At 44.5% G+C, this 20,614-nt stretch overlaps 1 protein-coding gene across 2 annotated transcripts in view; it reads right to left on the bottom strand.

The window, feature by feature from the left end:
- BRAF (B-Raf proto-oncogene, serine/threonine kinase) overlaps positions 1-20,614 on the bottom strand; it is a 603,403-nt gene that overhangs the window by 387,706 nt on the left and 195,083 nt on the right. For both annotated transcript variants that reach the window (XM_069227907.1, XM_069227906.1), the window contains exon 9: positions 19,945-19,984. In XM_069227907.1, coding sequence (XP_069084008.1) covers positions 19,945-19,984 — 40 coding nt within the window. The remainder of the gene's footprint in view (positions 1-19,944; positions 19,985-20,614) is intronic.

Raw genomic sequence — 20,614 nt, forward strand, 5'->3', positions numbered from 1 at the left:
AAGTAAGGAACCTATGGATGTTACTGCCAAAACAGATTTACTAGATGCAAGCAAAGCATTAAAAGACACATGGTATAAGTAAGACAGAATTGCACTTCAGGTGTATAGGCAGAGACGGGGACAAATCAAGTAAACTTCTTGTATGGCTACTATGTAGCGAGCTACTGCACCCGCAAATATAAACAATCACAAATGTTCATGGAACCCAAGTTTTCACCAAGACTGGTATTCATGTAGCTTGGCAGCTCTACTTGGAACACATGTACAAGCATCCACAAGGGAAAAATTAACCTACCATAAAAGGATATTTTGCAGGGCTTACTTTACCAAGGCTGCCAGGCGAGCAACTAGAGAGCCTGGAAAGTGAGCTCACAAAAGAACAGTTGATGGCAGCTCTTGCCTCATGATAAGACATCAGGTTTAGAGGTTTAGACGGTTTGGTACAAGAGTTTTGCACACCTGGTTACTGAAAAGCTGTTAGTAGTGTACAGTGATGGTGTCAAGACCTGATAAGGATCCCATACAGATGGGGTCATTTAGAACCCTCTATATGATAAATACGGACACTAAGTACTAGCTAAGGGTTTGGTTAGTAGACGTTGCCTTGGGATAGGCATGGCAGTACATGAGGACCAGTTGGTTTCATCCTGGGGAGGAGTACATTGTACAATATTTGTAAGCACACCCATGTGTTTCATTCCACAAAAACATGGATGTCAATGGTGCTCTTGTGGCACTAGACACTGAAAAAACATTTGACTCCATGGGATGGGATAATATGCTAGAGTTATTTCACGGTTTGGGTTTTGGTCCGATCTTTAGACACTGGGTACAGCTTCTCTACACACAGCCTATGGCTAGATTGAGACTGGGTGGTGTAGTATCAGCTGCCAGAATTGTAGAGTGCATTACTAAATAAGGGTGCTCACTTTTACTCCTGATGTTCACGCTGGGACTAAACCCATTAGCAATTAAATTACAAATTGTGTAGCATGAGTGGAGGATAAAACATAGAAGTGTAATGCATATTGTATCTACGTATGCTGAAGAAACACTGGTTTACCTCTGTGATACACATGGGTATTTGTCAATACTGATGACTGAGCTGGAAATGTTTGGGAGGGTGACTGTTTTGCACATTAATTCTGCAAAGTCGCTGACATTTAATGCATGACAACTTGTTAGCACTACCTTTGACATGCAACAGAATGGCAGTATTCAAGTGGCATAGGTAGGGTCCCGGAGGGAGTAAGAAACTCCATTACGTTCTGGAACACCCTCTCTCTGATGATCACTGGGTGCACTGTGCTAGCAAAGAGGGTATTTTTGTCACGTTGCTTATATCATCTATAAATTACGCTATGCAACATTCCATAATCTAGTTTTGAGGACATTAATTCTCTCCTTTTATCAATGATTTAGACTTGTAAACACAGGAGAACACATCTTAATACTTGAAATTAGATAGGATTAGGTGGAACTAGGGATCCCTGACCTGGAGATTTATTATTTTGTAGCACAGCTACAACAAGAGGCACAATGGTGTGATGAGGTGGATAATTGAGAGAAGAGGCTATTAAAGCGATGTTATATAAAGACACATTCCTGATGTTATTGAAGAATGGCAGAGGAGTACCTCAACGCTACCCATATCTGATTAGATATACTGCAGCTCTGTGGGATGCTACAGCACATGTAGGGTAACCAAACATTTCCCCTTTTCGAGATTGCTGCAGATTTGGTAGATACAGAAAGATTGTTAAGGAAATGTCCATGCTTCAGGGGTGCACACCACTTAGTCACAATTTCTGGAAGATACTTTCCTGATATTTAAGGAGGCGCAGCTCTGATTCAGGTTGGGACCAGGGAAATTCCTACAGTATGCATGATTGACAAAAACAACAAGAGAAGGTTGGCTGGGGGAGCCCGCACTATTCCCTACTTTTGAGATTCTGGATGAACTCCTAGATCCAGATCATAGTGACCATGTGCTGTCCTGACTTTATAAAGCAGTACAGGTTGATAGACAGAAGCCAAAGTTGCCACTCAAATGTCAATCAGATAGTGTCTTCTTAATGCTATACATCAGCCCAAGAGAATAAGGATTACATATAAATTTGCTTTATTGGGACTGGTTTTCACTAAACGATGAAACACAATTCGGTGGCTCAAGCCTCGTGGCCCAACAAAGGTCTTCTAGGAGGAGGATCTCTTAGAACAGACTGTTGCTGAGGATATCAGAATGGGAATAGCCCAGACAGATGATAAACTCAGATGACCGGAAAGTCTGGTCCGCAATGCTTAGTGTGGTGTGATGGGGTCTGAAGAAGGAAGCTACACCTACGTGAAGGATGTTGATACATATATACTTGTTGTAACCATCCCTGTGATATTTTTTATCACTTTTTCTTGTTTTTGTAATCAATGACAAATGAAGAAATAAAACTTTTTAAAAAAACAGACCCTGCTCCTGTTAGATCTGTACATATGGGTTGGTGGAATTGGAGGAAGAAGGGTGGGTAGGGACAAATTTCTACTCACGCCAACCCTATCTGGCAGCATGCAACAGGTACATACACCTCAGTCGAAGAGCTCTCTGAGCCCAGTAACCAGTCTATCTCTACTGGGACACAGCTTCACAGGGTAAGCAGAACCTCCCGTAGTTCTGCCGAGCTACAGACAAAACCTGACATTTCATCAAGCAATATTTTATTGTAAAATGGCATAGCAGATAGACAGGCTTATACACCACTAGAAAACACATTACAATACACACAAGCATCTCTCCTCAAAAACTACATCTCTGTCAACTGCTATTGACACAACATCTACTGTATCTAACACAGTTCACTTTTCTTGTTTTAGGTATCTACACTCCTCTTTACAAGGACTGAGAAAGGCCCTCACAAATCCGCTGGGAAAGGAATAACACTGAGTTTCATTTTTTTGATGATACTTGAACCACCAAGCCTTCAGATGTAGGATGGTTTAATAAAATCTTTAGGTCATTCGTAAAAGAACAATGCTTAATGCTTCTTGCTCCAAATTTCCAGGTACTTATTGCAGGTTTTTCACAATGAGGCAGTCAGATCAACTCAAGCCTTACAAAAGGGCAAAAAATATCTTGGAGGATTGAGATTTTTGTGACACAATCTCAGTAGAAATGTTGAATTTGGTCTTGACCAATGATCAAGGCAATTCCAAAGTTCATACAAGTTCTTTATCACTGCAGCTAAGGCAACTGGCTCTTCTGAACGAGGATTAGATAGAGAGTGGGAACTCTCCTACAGGGGAAGTGTCAACAGTGCTCATGTTCTGAAAGTCTAAATACAGTCTTATCACATTAGTTTCCATGAAAACGGGCTTGCCCTCCTCTCAGACATCATTTTCATCTTTTGCCAAAATAAGCTCTGGAAACACCTGAGCAACTGAACTAAAACCATAAAGGGCCTCAAGTGAGAAAAGGCCTAGAGACTAGTAACTTTTCCTACAGTGATTTCAATATCTAAGATAATTCAGATGTTCTTTTTGGGATAATTTTAAGAAATATACTAATGAAGGAGTTGAACAAGTCTGGATTCCAATGTTGTTGGAGCTGAAACAGGAGCCTATACTGCCTTTGAGTACCCAAGAGAAGCAGCTCTGACATCACTGACACCAAAATAAATGTTAAAAGCTATATCTTGGACTTGGACCCAGGGCCACACAACCATGTCATCATGGATTATGAGAAAAGGGTGGCTTCCAAAGTGCTCAAGAGGTCTTGTTTCTCATTGCAAATCTGAATTGCTGTTTGTAGCGTGCTTAAAGGCTTCAATCATCTCAGCATGCTTCCTGGCAGAGGAGATCTCACCTGTTCTAACTAGAACTTCTCATATAGAGCTTGAAGTTCTGATCTTGTCTCTTCCTGTTGTTACTTTTATTGGCTCTACAATTATCAACAGTAGGAGGTGGAAAAGTGTGTGTGCTATGTTCATGGTGCCAATGGTGCGGGGATTCCTCTCTAAGATAGGAGAGACTCCTGGCTGCTCTCCACCATAAATTGGGTGGAGTGCTGCCAGCATCCATACTGGCGGTCTAGTGGAGATTGCTCTGCTGGCACTGCCACATCATCAGAACACCACCCGCCGTATTACACCTTTGTAATCGGCGTGGCAGTGTTGTGGTGACGGGGTGGTGCTGGCGGAGCAGGCCCATGGACCCAGTTCCCTCCCGGACGACCACCGCAAGCAGGTAAGGTGATCGTCTGACAGGGGAGGTGGGGGGTAGGGAGGGGGTATTGAGTGTTGAATGCATGAATGAGGGTGTGAGTGTGTTTGAATGGAGGTGAGGGTGTTTGTGTGTGTGTGCATGTAGCTGTGTGAATGTGTGTCAGCGGGGGAGGTGTCGTGGACGCGTGTGTGTGTGAATAGGTGAGTGGATGCATGACTGTGTTGTTCATGCGTGGATGGAGGGGTGGAGGTTATGTACGGAGTTCCGGGACGTGGGAGTGTGGTGTCTATGGGGTGTATAATGTTAATTCCTGTCGCCACTACTCTTTCCACCACGGATTTCCTGGCAGGGTTGCCACCAGGAAATCCCTGGCAGAAAGGAGACTCATAATATCGTTGGTGGTATAAGGTGGACACCCTTGCGGTGCAGGCGGTGAACTGGCTGGTACCGCCACCATCAGCGTGGCGGAGCAGGACCGCCAAACTCATAATGATCACCATAATCTAGCTGCGGATTCCTTACCTTAGAATTTTCCACCAGACACCGGACGGGATCCAGAAATGTATTCCCAGCAGTACCTCTGCGCATTGGAAAATGACATTGTGCGACTCCGTAGCAATGTCGTCAACTGAATGTGGTGTAGACGGAGTCATATAATCCTTCTCCAACGTGCAGACGTCAGTTTCTTCTGCGACTGTTTTCCACGCCAAAAACGCGGAGCCACTTATAGAAACTGCTTATGAAAAAGAGACAACTCTATGTCAATTAATTATGAAGCCCCAATGAAGGAATCTTAATGGCAAAAGAGGGAGCTGCATGATGCATGATGCTGTTGTCGTCATCTGCGCCGGGAGTGACACTGCAGTTCCCTTTCGTAGGCGCGACCTTGATGCGCAGACATTCAATTACTGTTCATGACTTCCCATGCCACGTGTCCAAACAAAGGCCCTGAAAGAAAGTATCCTCAGCCTCAGAAATTGGTCCACAGAGCAGGGAGCATGGGAGAGTAAGTAAGGAATTTGCGACTAGATAATGTCTCTAGCAGATAAGGCATTGCCAAAGGTAAGTAACTTGTTCATCTGATAAAGACATCTAGCCGCAGATTTCTTACCTCAGAATTAGCTACCAAAGCAATACCATTCCCGGAGGTGGGTCTGCGGACCAAATTTTAGACAATGGAATCTTACAGGACCGAAAGGGCAAAATGCTTGTCACAATGGACCTGAGTGTCCAAACAGTAATGATAGGGAAACGTGTGCAAGGAGCCCATGTTGCCGCCTGGGGGGGCTGTGGGGGACCCCTAGACTACAGTTAGGGGCTCAGTTTGACCCTATCCTGGCCCCTTTTTTTTAACCTAAGACGGCTGCCAACATTTCGAAGTGTTGGCAGCCAATCAGATATCAGCATGGGGACAGTTGGATCTGCAGATTATCCATGTGCCTAGATATCTATATTTTTCAAACTCTAATAACAACAAAACTGCTGAACAGATTTACACCAAATAACAAAAGGCATGCCAAATGTGGTGTAATTCCGTTCTGCGGTAGAGGGTGTAGTCATGTTCAAAAAGTTGAAAAATCCCACTGATGTACAACGGGTGAAAAGTGTTTTGGGACCACCCCTTTTTCTCAGCCCTCACCATCACCCCAAAACGTTCAACACAGCAGCTGAACCAACTGAAATGTAAGTTTTGAACATTTTGTGAATATTTGTCTAGTGGACGCTCTGTCTATGGAAAAAATGGTCCAAACTATAACTACCTACTGGTGACCGCCAGCAGGTTATATTTATATATTCTCACTCTCACACTCACACTCACACCCACACCCACACTCACACCCACACTCACACTCACACTCACACTCACTCTCTCTATATATATATATATATATATATATAGAGAGAGAGAGAGAGAGACAAAGATAGATATAAGCCGTCACTACAGTGTTGCCACAGAAATACACGAGGACTGAGCCGAGTAATCAGCAAGATAGTACTATTATAAGAGGACGGAAAGTGTGGACAACATCACACACTCAAGTAAAGTAAAGGATACCAAGGAGGTAAACTAATGCCAACAGACTGAGTAGCCCACAATCAGGTCGCATATGGGCATCTTCCGAAGGAAGTAACGTACACAACAAGAGGGCATATTCACTTATGAAGTATGGCATCCTGAACAAGAACGCAGAAGCGTTGTAAGTACCTCCGGAGGATTCAAAATATTAGGACACCCTGTGGAAAAGGATAAAATGAACCATAATGGTCAAGGAACATGTGCAAGCTTTTAGATATCCACCATAAGAGGGAAGATAGCCGTCAACTCAGAAAATGGATACATGGCACAACACAAGAATAAATATGTAGACATCTGGAGGCCCTTGCCTAAGAGTGGCCTGTAGCAGTGAAGGCACAGGACCTTGTCTTTAAGCGCTAAGTAAGTATCACACATCTTCTTGTGGTGAAGAGGCATATTAAGGACAACAAGATCGGCAGCACAAGAGAAAAGTGCCCTGAGCATGACCAGCACAGAAACAAGAAGGATTTTGCACTCATGTACCACCTGTGCCAGAGATACCAGCGGCAAGAGCCCATAGCCAATAGGTATAGCAAGATTAGCTCGCTAAAGAAGTGTAAGAACCCACAGATGTGTGGTACCACTTGCCCCACTGCTCCAGATGGGAGAGCAAGTGTCTCTCATGAGGAGAAGAACAACACTAGAAAGACAAGCATAAATAATGCTCCAAGATTAAAGCGAGGAGAAACAACAGATTCACCAAAAATAGGCAATTGTGCAACCAGGAGTTATAATCATAAGCTCCCTATAAAGGATACCAAAAGAACCACAAAGATATATAGTAATTGCTATAAGGCATACAGAAGATACTCTACACAGAGCAGGGAACATACCTGACCGGTAACTATCTCTTCGGCATGAGCCCGTCTTTAGAGAAAAAGTGAATATCCTATTCTGACAGGTGCTAAACCCACTTAGGGCCACAAAGAATATACCTCCCAGAAAGCAACAACGAAAAGCTGTCATTGCTAGCCTTAAGAAAAATAGTAATACCTGCAGAAGACAGGAATATCACACCACCAGAAGGTTGAATGGTTCAGATTGAAGTGAAAAACAGGAATCTGAAACTTGGACGCAACAGGAAGTATAGGACTCCACTCTGGAATGGGTCCATCCGTAAGTATAGGAATAGACATTTTTAAGAGTCTTTTCCACCTGACTGTCTCTAAAGCATTGCAACGCAGAATCAGCATGTGTGCTGAGCAGGCAGGTACCTTCGAAGAGTGGATCAGATGACTTCCGAAAAGCCAGGGTGGCATAGCCAGGTATGACGGCACAGCGCTAGAGAATAAGCCATGGCTTCACCTACTGAATCCCTGGTATCCATTTCTAGGCAAGTTCACTCCAGGTCTCCTCCGGAAGCAAAGGCAGCAGACAGGCCACTGAATACCCCAATGCATTGGAAAAGCAGCTCAGAATACAAACAGTGTTTAACAACCACAGGGCTGAGCTGGCTGAGGAGAAAAATGTTACATCCACAAGTTTCCAGCCATCTGGACTCCCTGTCCAAAGGAATGTTAGGAAGGACCCTGGGGTCAGAAGAGGCCTTAGCAGCCTGCAACACGAAACTCCTCAGAGTTGGGTGCCGAAGAAGACAAACCGGGGCCCCAGGGACGGGTCGGTGTCTATGGGCTGTTCCACAGAAGCCCCTGTATCGGGTTTAGCCCAGGCCCCTATTAAAAGACCATACAATTCTTCACTACATGGAAGCACAGGCTCTATTCCTGTTTGGTCTTGGTGAAACACTTATCAAGGGATCAGTGGTAACAGCACAGAGGGAAGCTGCAAATCTAGGAGCGCAGCTGTCCTCTTCAGCATCTTGGAGAAAGAGGAGCTTGCCTCTGTAGCAAGTTTGGATGTGGTGGGGACGTGCGAAGCCGCGAGGACTCAGGCCACCAGCCTCACCCAGCTAGGTCAGCCAACTACCCTCTAGAGGAGGCTGGACAGTTTCGTCCATGGGGTTGTTAATCCCCAACCCCACTCTTTCACCTCCAAAAGCCAGTTCCCCCGGAGGAAAAACAGCAAGAGACTGTGTAGAAGGAGGAAGAAGGAGGAGGAAAGGCGCCCAAGCTGGATGGCACCAGTGCTGCCACACCTGACGCGATGCGACGTCGGAGAGTGTGATCGGCTTCGCATCACATTGTGCCGCGAACGTTAGTTGATCGAACTCTGGCATCTCAGGTGGGAACCCCGAAGGGCTGTGCACCACAGACAGTAGGGATCAGAGTGTAGATCCAGAGGACCTATCCGACGCAGATGGCAAACTCACAGGCGTGAAGTCATGCAGGATGTCTCTCACCTTCTTGGGGCTAGAAAGTGCACCAGAGGGAGGAAGGGCCCCAAAGATGAAATGGAGGGAATTATATTAACACTGCATCTGGGCCAGAGTAGCCCCGGCTGCAGGGAAAGCAGGGAGGTTGACTCATACGCCGACTCCTCAGCTGAAGGCTGGGAGGGGGTATCGGGAACACTGGACTTACTTTATGTCGGTGGATGCCATGATTTAGAATGCCCGTGTTTCGAAGTCTTGCCTTTTGACATCGAGGGTGACGTACACTCACATGAACGGCTCCTTTAATGGACTCACGACCACTCCCTGGAACTAGAGCGCAAGAGCGAGACTGGCGACGACCCAGTGCCTCCACTAGATGAGCCGCCAGGATCTAAATACTCTGTTCCCACAATGCCTTTGGACAAAGGCAGGAGGCTCACTCCTCGGAGTCATGATGTTCCCAGAGACACCACATACAAACAGTATGAGGGTCTGTGGCCGACATCTTCTTGCCACAAGACCCACAGGGTTTGAACCCTGAAGACATGTAGAAAAAAAGGAGGCACACTGTTCCCTCAACAAGAATTTGTCGAAATAGGCCACCACATCCGGTGGACGATGTCGCTACAGAGTCGCACAACACTCTCTTCCAATGGGCAGAGGTACTGATGGGAAAAAAATTCCAGATCCAGTCTGGCACCTGGGGGAGAATTTTAAGTAATCTGTGGTTCGATGTCTCTATCAGATTTGCACTTACTGCTCAGTTCAATATGTTACATCTGTGTTGTTGTGATGTTTATAAAGCATTCATATCTCTTTGGGAGAAAGACCATAAGCACCTCTCTCAACAAACAACAGTCCCACCACTAAACACTTTACTTTCACATACTCCACCAGCCATGTAATCATAATAAATGAAAGACCCTCACAATTGCACTTTAAGTGATTCAGCAAGAAGAACAAGTTACTTACCTTCAGTAATGCTTTTTCTGGTGGATGTAGTATCTACCTGTGGATTCCTCACCTTTTGAATACTCCCAATCCCCCAGCATTCAATGGAAATCTTTTCTTTCTAGCTCTTCACATCGACGGGGACGTCACCATGGACGGCTCTGTACGCGACTCCACCTAATGTCATCGGAGCCATAAGAAGCCCTCTCCGGTGTGCTGACGTCAGTTCCCTTTTTTCCCGTGCCTTCGACGCCAACAGTTCTTCTACCTCTCCAGGTGTTACAATGTGTCGAGGGAGCTCTTTGTTAAAATCTTTTTCGTACGACAATGTCTCTGCCTAAGAAGTGGGGCTTTAAGCCATGTTGGGAGTGTGGGGATTATATGTCTGTAACTGACCTTCAGAAGAATTGTCTTTGGTGCCTGAATTCGGATCACAACTTGGGGAGATTCTCTTCTTGACACACTATGAACCCGAAGGCACTTAAAGCTGGAGAAGCTAAGCTGTTCCTGGCGAATGCCAAGAAGGAAAAGCGAGGCTCTAAAAAATCCAGGCCTCGAGAAGAGTCTTTATCTCATAGATCATCTCATTCTCATAAGAAGGGAATTCGTCACAGTTCTCTGCATCGCTCATATCGAGATGTCAGCCCGAGGACCTTGTCATCGATCTTCAAGTTTCAGCACTGTTCAACTTGAGAGATGAGCCCTACCCTTTCATCTCCGCAACTGAAGTCGGCAGAGGCTTGACCGGCGCCGTCTTTGGTAGAGCAGTTATAAATGTTGGACTCTCCAACCAACTCTTGAGTATACTACTGGACCTATGGCGGATACTACAGAAGAAGAACTACCCTGCTATCAGAGGACTGCCCTGCTGCTTGAGGCCTGCCCTGCTGTCTGAGAATGAAGAGTGGACCTGCTACCTTCATTCCACGCTAAGTGAGTGACTCAAAAGGTCAACTTGCTGACCTCCTGTCTGAGCTACAGGGTCACAATTAGCAACAGAAGCCTCCGTGCAACTACCCTGCTGACCTGCTGCACTGGACCACCTGGATCTGCAACTGCCCCTGACTGAGCTCTGCTTGAGTGAGTCCCTGAGCTCCAATAGGTGCCTCCCAGGTCTTGGAACCTTGGCTGGCCTCAGCCTGTACTGCTCCCTGCCTAACTGTGGGTTCCATCTAAATTGATGCAGGGTGATGCATCTCAGTGCAGGACTTCGCTTCGCAGCCTTCGCAGCTCCTGGTCAGCGCCCTCACCGGCACTGACCAACTCAATGCCAGAGGTAGCATTGCAGCCCTTGCAGTTCCTCATCAGAACTGAAACAGTGCGACACATGCAGGAGTCCTTATCACAGCCTTGCACAGCCCCTGTTCAGGACTGACACCGAGTGTTACAAAGCCTCACACCAAGGATGTAAGGTAAAACTCTCAGCGGGACTAACCTGTCCCTGGTCCACACTAAATTGCAGTTGGTCTTACCTTGTTACTTTGTCCACGTCCCCTGTGAACAGATAACTGCAGTTAGCGTTTTGGGCTTCTAAGAACTATTTTTACCTCATTCTTTAGCACTGCATGTCTCCAAGACTACCGACTGGATTTTGTCTTTTTGATTTCACTTTATTTATTAAACGTGACTTTTCTAAATTGGTGTGGTACTTTTCTTTTTTGTGTTGTGTTTTCACCTAATTTCTGTTTGAGTGTTGCATAAATACTTTACACATTGCCTCTAAGTTAAGCTGGACTGCTTTTGTGTCAAGCTACCAGAGGGTTATGCACAGGTTAAGTTAGTGACTTTTTGTTGTTCACCCTAACGAGGACTGTGGCTGTTGTTTTAGAAGGGTTCAAACCCCGACCAACCAATAACCCAGTTTCTCACACCAATACATAGGTACATTTGCCTTTGGGAGTTCACACTGTGCTACAATTGACCACAGCTTGTATACATAATTAAGGGCACTATTACCAGGAGATATTCACTTGTACTCACATTCTTGTTCCCACTAACACTATGGTAAAGAAGTACCCCTTACATACAAGATGTAGAAGGGACAAATTCTTGTATCATGTGTAACAGATTTTTCATCCCCGCCGCACCATTACAAACACACCTCCCATTAATATCTAATAACTACGACATCTCTAAAAGACTATTGCTGCTAAGAAAGGTCTGTGGAGGTAGCTAGCACATTCAATGTTCCCAGTGGCAATTACCCTAAGCTACAGAAATAGCTTAAAGGATGATGGAGAGCGGCTGCTGGATATGACCTTTCAGCTATGTTTACTAAAATTTAAGACCATAATCTCCATGCTACTGAGCACTCTATATACAGCACCATACCAGAGTCAATTCAGCACACAGAAATAAAGGTTTATCCTGGAGCTTATTCTCAGACATTTGTACTACGACAAACATAGCTTATCCCTGCAACCCAACATACAGGCTCCCCTGCACTAGTACAGTTGCTAGAAGTCGGCTTCTAACTTGTTAAGATTCCCAGTTTTTTATGTTTTGCAATCTGTTTTTCATACCTCTGCTGTGAAATGGAACCCCCTAATGTAAGTTCTATAGTAAAATAGTTTAGAGCTCTACCATCCAGTGCCTACTTTTTAAAATAAGGTTAACCGCCATGCCGCTTGGGTAAATCCTCTTCTCAGGTTGAATCTGAACATATGTGGAGACATGCAGGCTGGGACAATTTACCTGGCTCATTTCAAACCAAGGTAATCTAAGTGAGTATGCTAATCCTCACCAAACCGTTTTCTAAGATTATGAAAAATAACCTGCTGTTTGCCCTAAATAATAACAAGCCAACCCTTTCAGGTTCCATTAAATCTGATATGAAGTGAAATGACAACTGGCAGCATACCTATTTAGGAAAACTAGCCCCCTTTGTCGAGTCGGGCGCCCAGTAGAAACAGGATAGGATTTAGAGTCCTTGGTTTTGGGATGCTCTTAAACAAGAATAAAAATATGTAAGAAGGCTGGAAGAGTCTGGAGAAAAAACCTATTGTACACAGTAGAAAGTACTGTATAAAAAGGCACTGAAGAATTATGCAAACCTGATAAACTCTACTAAGAGAGAATACAATGAAGGATAGAAAAGGCAGGAAATGAATCTTGACATATTTTTAAGGTTGTGAAAGACTTTTCAGATCCAGTTGTCTGCACCGAAGTAAGGCTCCATCGGCCATGTGGTGTGAACAACTGGACAGTTTCTTTCCCACTAAAACACAAGAGATTAAACGTAGCCTTTCCATAACTCAGACCATGGAAATTGATATTTTTACTTCTACTCAGTCCTCCAATACTGTATCATGTTTGTTGTCTGAGTTTAAAGCAATCTCTCAGGAAGACTCCAGAGGTGCTATCCTGACTCTTAAGCCTGGATCACCTTCAGATTCCTGTTTCCCCTCACTTCTGGCTATGAGATTTGATGTCATTAACCCAATTATGAATTCTTTATTAAACAAGTCTGTGGCCATAGATACAGTACCCAATTGCTGGAGGCAGCCAGAATTGTTCCTCTTTTAAAAAAGCCAAGTGCAGCCCCAGTTATCCCTGGCAACTATAAGCCCATTTGACTTCTTCTAGCCCACTCTAAACTTTTGGAAAAATTTGTGAATCACCAACTCTCTTACTATATTGAGACTGGCTTCAGGTCAAAATACAGTATAGAGACTGCCCTTTTGGAAGTCTCTGAACTAATTAAAGGTACCATCGAAGCAGGGCTGCCCTGATATTGTTAGACCTTTCTGCAGAATTTGACACTGTTCCACATGCCAGGCTGTTTTCCCGCACTCAAGAGACTGGCATTAGGAAAACTGCCTGGATGTGGTTGAAATCCTTCCTGGAAGGCAGAAGACAAAAATGTTTGGTTACCCCCTTAATCTTCGACAGTCAAAGTATCTCAGTACAGGTTCCTCAGAGCTCAGCCCTTAGCCCCACAAGGTGTAACATCTAAATGTCCCCCTTTTCTCATTTGGTAGAATCTTCTGGGACTAAACTAATCTCCTACACTGATTATAGACAGATTATATTTTCCTTTGGTAAGGGGGTAAAGGATGCTAATGAACCATGTCTCTCTGCAATTTTTCGCTGGATGAGCTATAATCAACTGAAGTGCAATACTGAAAAGATGGAGGTTCTCAGTGTGGGACACAATTTTAATCTCAATCTGGCCAGAAGGCACTTCCCCACCGAGCACTCAAGTTGATATGGTAAAAAATCTGGGTCTCAAATTTAACAAAGAACTGTTTTTCACAGGTAAATCAACTCAGTGGTTGAAATGTACTTTAGCTTCTTGGGTATGATGAAAATGTTTCTGCATTTCATTTTGGTTCCGATTAGGACTACAGTGATTTTAGCCCTGGTCATGTCCAAGTTGGACTATGCCAATGCTTTATATGCCAGTCTGCCGCAATACCTGCTGAGGAAATTACAGACTGTGCAGAATGCTGCCACCAGCCTTGCCATCAGTCTTTTTAGAAGAAAGCATGTAACCAAACATCTGCACAATTTGAATTGGGTTCCTGTCAACAAGAGGATTTTATTTACGACCTCTCCGTTAACACACAGAGAACTGCATAACTGGGGAACTGTCCACTTATCCTCAAGGCTCTCTTACTATGATCCTGTGAGACCCTTGAGTCCCGCCAATAACCATTAGGCCACGATTGCAAGAGTTTGTCTTGCTAAAGCAGGTGGATGTTGCTTCTTTTTGGGGCCAGTGGGCTGTAACAATCTTTCTCTGAAACTGCGCCAGACATACGAGGAAGAACCTTTTGGGAAAAAGCTCAAGACATGGCTTTTAGTTTGGTAGCCAGATTCCATTCTATTTCATGTGTGCATTATCGCAGAGTGCCAGGACACTCTTTTGAATAGCCGTGCGCTCAATACATTTCTGTGCATAAACATAGCTCACATGCTACTTAACTGTTCAAAACTACACAAATTTTGGACAGGGATTTTTCGCTGTATAGATTAAGTCCTACAGATCACCCCTTCTAGGAGCTTCCTATATCTGTTCAACTAATTCCAATACACTAAATAACGATGATGCCTATCTTTTGGTTTTTTTCCTCACAGTGGTTGTCAAATTATTTTCTGTCATTAGAAAGATTTCTCAAAGGTCTTGATTCACAAATGGAAGGAATGGCTTTTCTTTGTCAGAGGAGCTGAAAGCATGGCCCTAACACAATCTCCTTGGACATCCCTGACTCACCTCACATAGGACAAATTAGATCTTTACCTCACTAAGAGATAACCGTAATACCTTGTGGTATATTGTTATGTAGCGATTGGATTTCTCTTTATGTATTTATGCTTTCGTCCTTGAGTTTGTTGCTTTTATTTTAATTTTAAATTGACTGTAAGGGACATATACAAAACAACGTGCAATGTACATATCGTAATGAGCACTCTCTACTGTTCTTCTTTTCTTTTTATTTCCTCTACTTAAGTAGTGATATTAAGACAATTGGAGGCGTTGCTTTAAGTGACACCTATGCTACATGTAATTATGTTGAATAAAATAATAAAGCTATTTAAATGAAAAATTGGCCCAAAGCAGCTTATGGAGAGTTATCCACTGTTGGTGAATTTTTTGCGATTTCCTCTGGTACTTTGGAGCCTGGAGCACCAGGAGCTGCAAAGGACATCCCAGGCAAGATCGCTGAGGAGCCTGTAAAGCCGGAATCCCAGGCCCTTCTGAGGAGCCTCTATGGTGATGGGTTGCTTCCCACAGACATCTGAGTGTGTTTTTGAAAAAATGACCCACTTGAAGAGGTGACAGACCACTCATGAAGTAGCACATATCATGGAGTTTTCCCACCAAACACCAGAAACCAAGGCAGATAAGGAAGCCCCCAAGACCGTGTGGCCTCTGTGTCTGACAAGCAGTCAATGGAAGAATTGAGCCAGGGGCCCCACAAAAGGCCCGGCAGATGGTGACTACTTCAAAGATCAAAAACACTGGGCAACTAAAACTAAAATGGTGTGCCCGACAGAAAACGAGCACTCATATTGCTTAGCCAGGGTTGTAAGGTGCGTGGAGCAGCAGTGAGTCCTTACAAGCCCCTGCACTAGTGGAGAGTTGTGATTTGTAATGCTAAGCATCCCAAAAGCAGAATCCATAGGCCCGAAGCAGTTTGGCTTTCTTAACAATTCACTCCCAGGGATTAATTTTTCATAAGGCTTTGTGGTAGTTGACCATGTCTGTTACTGATGTTGAGTGGTGTAGGAAGGTAGCCTCTTTCTAGCCTTGTTACCCCCACTTTTGGCCTGTTTGTGAGTATATGTCAGGGTGTTTTCACTGTCTCACTGGGATCCTGCTAGCCAGGGCCCAGTGCTCATAGTGAAAACCCTATGTTGTCAGTGTGTTTGTTATGTGTCACTGGGATCCTGCTAGCCAGGACCCCAGTGCTCATACGTTTGTGGCCTATATGTGTTCCCTGTGTGGTGCCTAACTGTATCACTGAGGCTCTGCTAACCAGAACCTCAGTGCTTATGCTCTCTCTGCTTTCTAAATTTGTCACTGCAGGCTAGTGACTAAATTTACCAATTCTCATTGGCACACTGGTACACCCATATAATCCCCTTGTATATGGAACTGAGGTACCCAGGGTATTGGGGTTCCAGGAGATCCCTATGGGCTGCAGCATTTCTTTTGCCACCCATAGGGAGCTCTGACAAATCTTACACCGGCCTGCCAGTGCAGCCTGAGTGAAATAACATCCACGTTATTTCACAGCCATTTTTCACTGCACATAAGTAACTTATAAGTCACCTATATGTCTAACCTTCACTTAGTGAAGGTTGGGTGCCAAGTTACTTAGTGTGTGGGCACCCTGGCACTAGCCAAGGTGCCCCCACATCGTTCAGGGCAAATTCCCCGAACTTTGTGAGTGCGGGGACACCATTACACGCGTGCACTATACATGGGTCACTACCTATGTATAGAGTCACAATGGTAACTCTGAACATGGCCATGTAACATGTCTAAGATCACAGAATTGTCACCCTAATACCATTTTGGTATTGGGGGGACAATTCCATGATCCCCCGGGTCTCTAGCAAAGAACCCGGGTACTGCCAAACTGCCTTTCTGGGGTTTCCACCGTAGCTGCTGCTGCTGCCAACCCCTCAGACAGGATTCTGCCCTCCTGGGGTCCAGGCAGCCCTGGCCCAGGAAGGCAGAGCAAAGGATTTCCTCTGAGAGAGGGTGTTACACCCTCTCCCTTTGGAAATAGGTGTGAAGGGCTGGGGAGGAGTAGCCTCCCCCAGCCTCTGGAAATGCTTTGATGGGCAAAGATGGTGCCCATCTCTGCATAAGCCAGTCTACACTAGTTCAGGGATCCTCCAGCCCTGCTCTGGCGCGAAACTGGACAAAGGAAAGGGGAGTGACCACTCTCCTGACCAGTACCCCCCAGGGGAGGTGCCCAGAGCTCCTCCAGTGTGTCCAAGACCTCTGCCATCTTGGAAACAGAGGTGTTGGGGGCACACTGGACTGCTCTGAGTGGCCAGTGCCAGCAGATGACGTCAGAGACCTCCTCTGATAGGCTCTTACCTTTCTTGGTAGCCAATCCTCCTTTCTTGGTAGCCAAACCTCCTTTTCTGGCTATTTAGGGTCTCTCCTCTGGGGAATTCTTCAGATAACGAATGCAAGAGCTCACCAGAGTTCCTCTGCATCTCCCTCTTCGCCTTCTACCAAGGATCGATCGAGGACTGCTCCAGGACGCCTGCAAAACCGCAACAAAGTAGCAAGACGACTACCAGCAACATTGTAGCGCCTTATCCTGCCGGCTTTCTTAACTGTTTCCAGGTGGTGTATGCTCTGGGGGTAGCCTGCCTTCACCCTGCACCAGAAGCTCCGAAGAAATCTCCCGTGGGTCGACAGAATCTTCCCCCGCTAACGCAGGCATCAAAAGACTGCATCACCGGTCCTCTGGGTCCCCTCTCATCCTGACGAGCGTGGTCCCTGGAACACAGCAACTCTGTCCAAGTGACTCCCACAGTCCAGTGACTCTTCAGTCCAAGTTTGGTGGAGGTAAGTCCTTGCCTTCCCACGCTAGACTGCAAAACTGTGTAATGCGTGATTTGCAGCTGCTCCGGCTCCTGTGCACTCTTCCAGGATTTCCTTCATGCACAGCCTAGCCTGGGTCCCCAGCACTCCGTCCTGCAGTGCACAACCCTCTGAGTTGGCCTCCGACATCATGGGACCCTCCTCTGTAACTTCGCATGGACTCTGGTTCACTAATCTTCTAAGTGCCTGTTGGGGTACTTCTGCGGGTGCTGCCTGCTTCTGTGAGGGCTCTCTGAGTTGCTGAGCACCCCCTCTGTCTCCTCCTCCAAAAGGCGACATCCTGGTCCTTCCTGGTCCTCAGCAGCACCCAAAAACCTCTACTGCGACCCTTGCGGCTAGCAAGGCTTGTTTGCTGTATTTCTGCGTGGGAACACCTCTGCAAGCTTCATCGCAACGTGGGACATCTGTCTTCCAAAGGAGAAGTTCCTAGTACTCTTCTTTCTTGCAGAACTTCAAGCTTCTTCCATCCAGAGGCAGCTTCGTTGCACCTTCATCCGGGGTTTCCTGGGCTCCTGCCCCCCCTGGACACTGTTGTGACTATTGGACTTGGTCCCCTTGCCTTGCAGGTCCTCAGGTCCGGAAATCCATTGTCAGTGCACTTCTGGTGTTTGTTGTTCTTGCAGAATCCCCCTATCATGACTACTGTGCTCTTTTGGGGTAGTAGGTGTACTTTACTCCTACTTTTCAGGGTCTTGGGGTGGGGTATCTTGGACACCTTGACTGTTTTCTTACAATCCCAGCGACCCTCTACAAGCTCACATAGTCTGGGGTCCATTTGTGATTCGCATTCCACTTTTGGAGTATATGGTTTGTGTTGCCCCTATACCTATGCTTGCCTATTGCAACCTATTGTAATTCTACACTGTTTGCATTACTTTTCTGACTCTTACTTACCTATTTTTGGTCTGTGTACATATAACTTGTGTATATTACTTACCTTCTTACTGAGGGTACTCACTGACATACTTGTGGCATATTGTCATAAAAATATATTACCTTTATTTTCAGTAACTCTGTGTATTGTGTTTTCTTCTGATATTGTGCATATGATATGAGTGGTATAGTAGGAGCTTTACATGTCTCCTAGTTCAGCCTAAGCTGCTTTGCCATAGCTACCTTCTATCAGCCTAAGCTGCTAGAAACACCTCTATTCTACTAATAAGGGATAACTGGACCTGGCACAAGGTGTAAGTACCTTTGGTACCCACTACAAGCCAGGCCAGCCTCCTACAAGTGGTTGCTAGATAACCTGGGTAAAAATAAAGGTATTAATTCTGCGATTGTTTTCCCTTTGTCTAAAGCAATGTCAAACCCATCTTTTTCAGCCTATTTATTGTGAAATGGTAAATGATTCTGCTTAGTAAAACCACAGACTGCTAGGTTTTACTGATTATATATTCCTTGCCAAAGGAAATAGGCCTGATATTATCGTTAAGAACAACCCTACAAAGTTAGCAGGCCTAGCCTGTTAACAGTATAGATCCTTGTACGTTTTTCTATAGGCACATGTAAGGAATATTCTTGTTTTGGGGAGATAGAGCCTGCCAGTGGATGAAGGCACCTCAAAATGTACTGCTCTAGTTTAGATGAAGGATGCTAGTACCAAGCTATGAACTTTCCTTAGGGTATGTGGTTTGCACCGCATGTTGCTTATAATTTCACTTAAAAAAAATAAAAAAATAAGGAAATGCACTGCCAGGAAAATAAATTAATCAGTGTGAATTTGTGCATGGAGGAGTTCTGTGTTTCTAGCTTGAAGGACATCCATGAATTAGACCTGGGTTGCTTTAAATAACTACAGAGTTGCAAGAGCTAAAATGCATACTTGGTCCTTACAGTACGGAGGACCCAAAGAAGATGGCAAAACTGGGGCACGCTAACTTATGATTGCCCTGGGACCACCTGTAAGTTGTCACAATGGTAATAAGATCAACCTGTTTAATATGTGCTTTGGTCCCACACAAAAGGATATGAAGGCTATATGAATGCAACTATTACCAACTTCAGGTTATAATAAAAACTATTAAGTCTGAAACAGTATTCTTACAAACAGAATATGGTAACCCCTACCGATTATAATTTCATATTAATTGACAATAATGATCTTTGTACTTAAGAGAAACTGTGTATGCAAATGCAAGATCAAATGAGTGCAAATCAACAGCACAAATACATGTGCACATTATGGCATGGATGTGTTTATTACTTTGTCACTAATTAACTGTTCTACACATTTATTCTTCTTTTCTATGGAACTTCATGGAAAAGTTAATGCTGTACACATAGTTTTATTATAGAGAAAATGCAACATGTGCTTATGTGCGAGTAAAAAGAATAGGTCGGAAATTGGCAACTTACCTCCCTCGGTCCGCTGGAGTCCTTGGTCTCTTATTAAATCCTAAAACCATACATAAGCATGAAATGTGTCAGTGATGGTCAACAAACTGTATCCATTAGAAGATATAAGAAAGTTAAAAAACAATTGTGGCAGAAGTGCACTAAAAAAAGGTTCTTCAAATGTATAATGGACCATACATCCCTAGTAATTTGTGATTTTTGAGCGGACAATGATACCAGTAGACATTTACAATGAGTGGCAGTTATCTAATTCATACAGTTAAATGAATGTAATATACAGGATGAAAGAAATATTCAAGCATCAGTTTGATAGCCAGGCAACAATTGCATTATAATTCTCAATTAGAATGGTTGTGGTAATATAACCTGTGTACTTTACTGAATAGAAATCAGTACCTTGAACACTTCTAGTGCTATGGAACTACTGTTTATAGAATAATAAAGATAGAAAATACCTTATCATAAGAATGCTACTGTGAGACTATTATTTAGGTCACATGCAGCGTTTGGCTGTCTGCGGCTGAAGAACTATTGTGGACAATACCATAAGCTTACAGTGGGATTTGTGTCATCCCGTTGCTTTTCAATAATTGGCAATCTTGTCACACTCATTTGCTTGTTTCCTATTTGATGGTTTTCCATCCTCTTCTAGTGTTTGCCACTGCCCTGG

This window comes from Pleurodeles waltl, chromosome 4_1, assembly GCF_031143425.1.
Source record: "Pleurodeles waltl isolate 20211129_DDA chromosome 4_1, aPleWal1.hap1.20221129, whole genome shotgun sequence".
NCBI lineage: Eukaryota > Metazoa > Chordata > Amphibia > Caudata > Salamandridae > Pleurodeles > Pleurodeles waltl.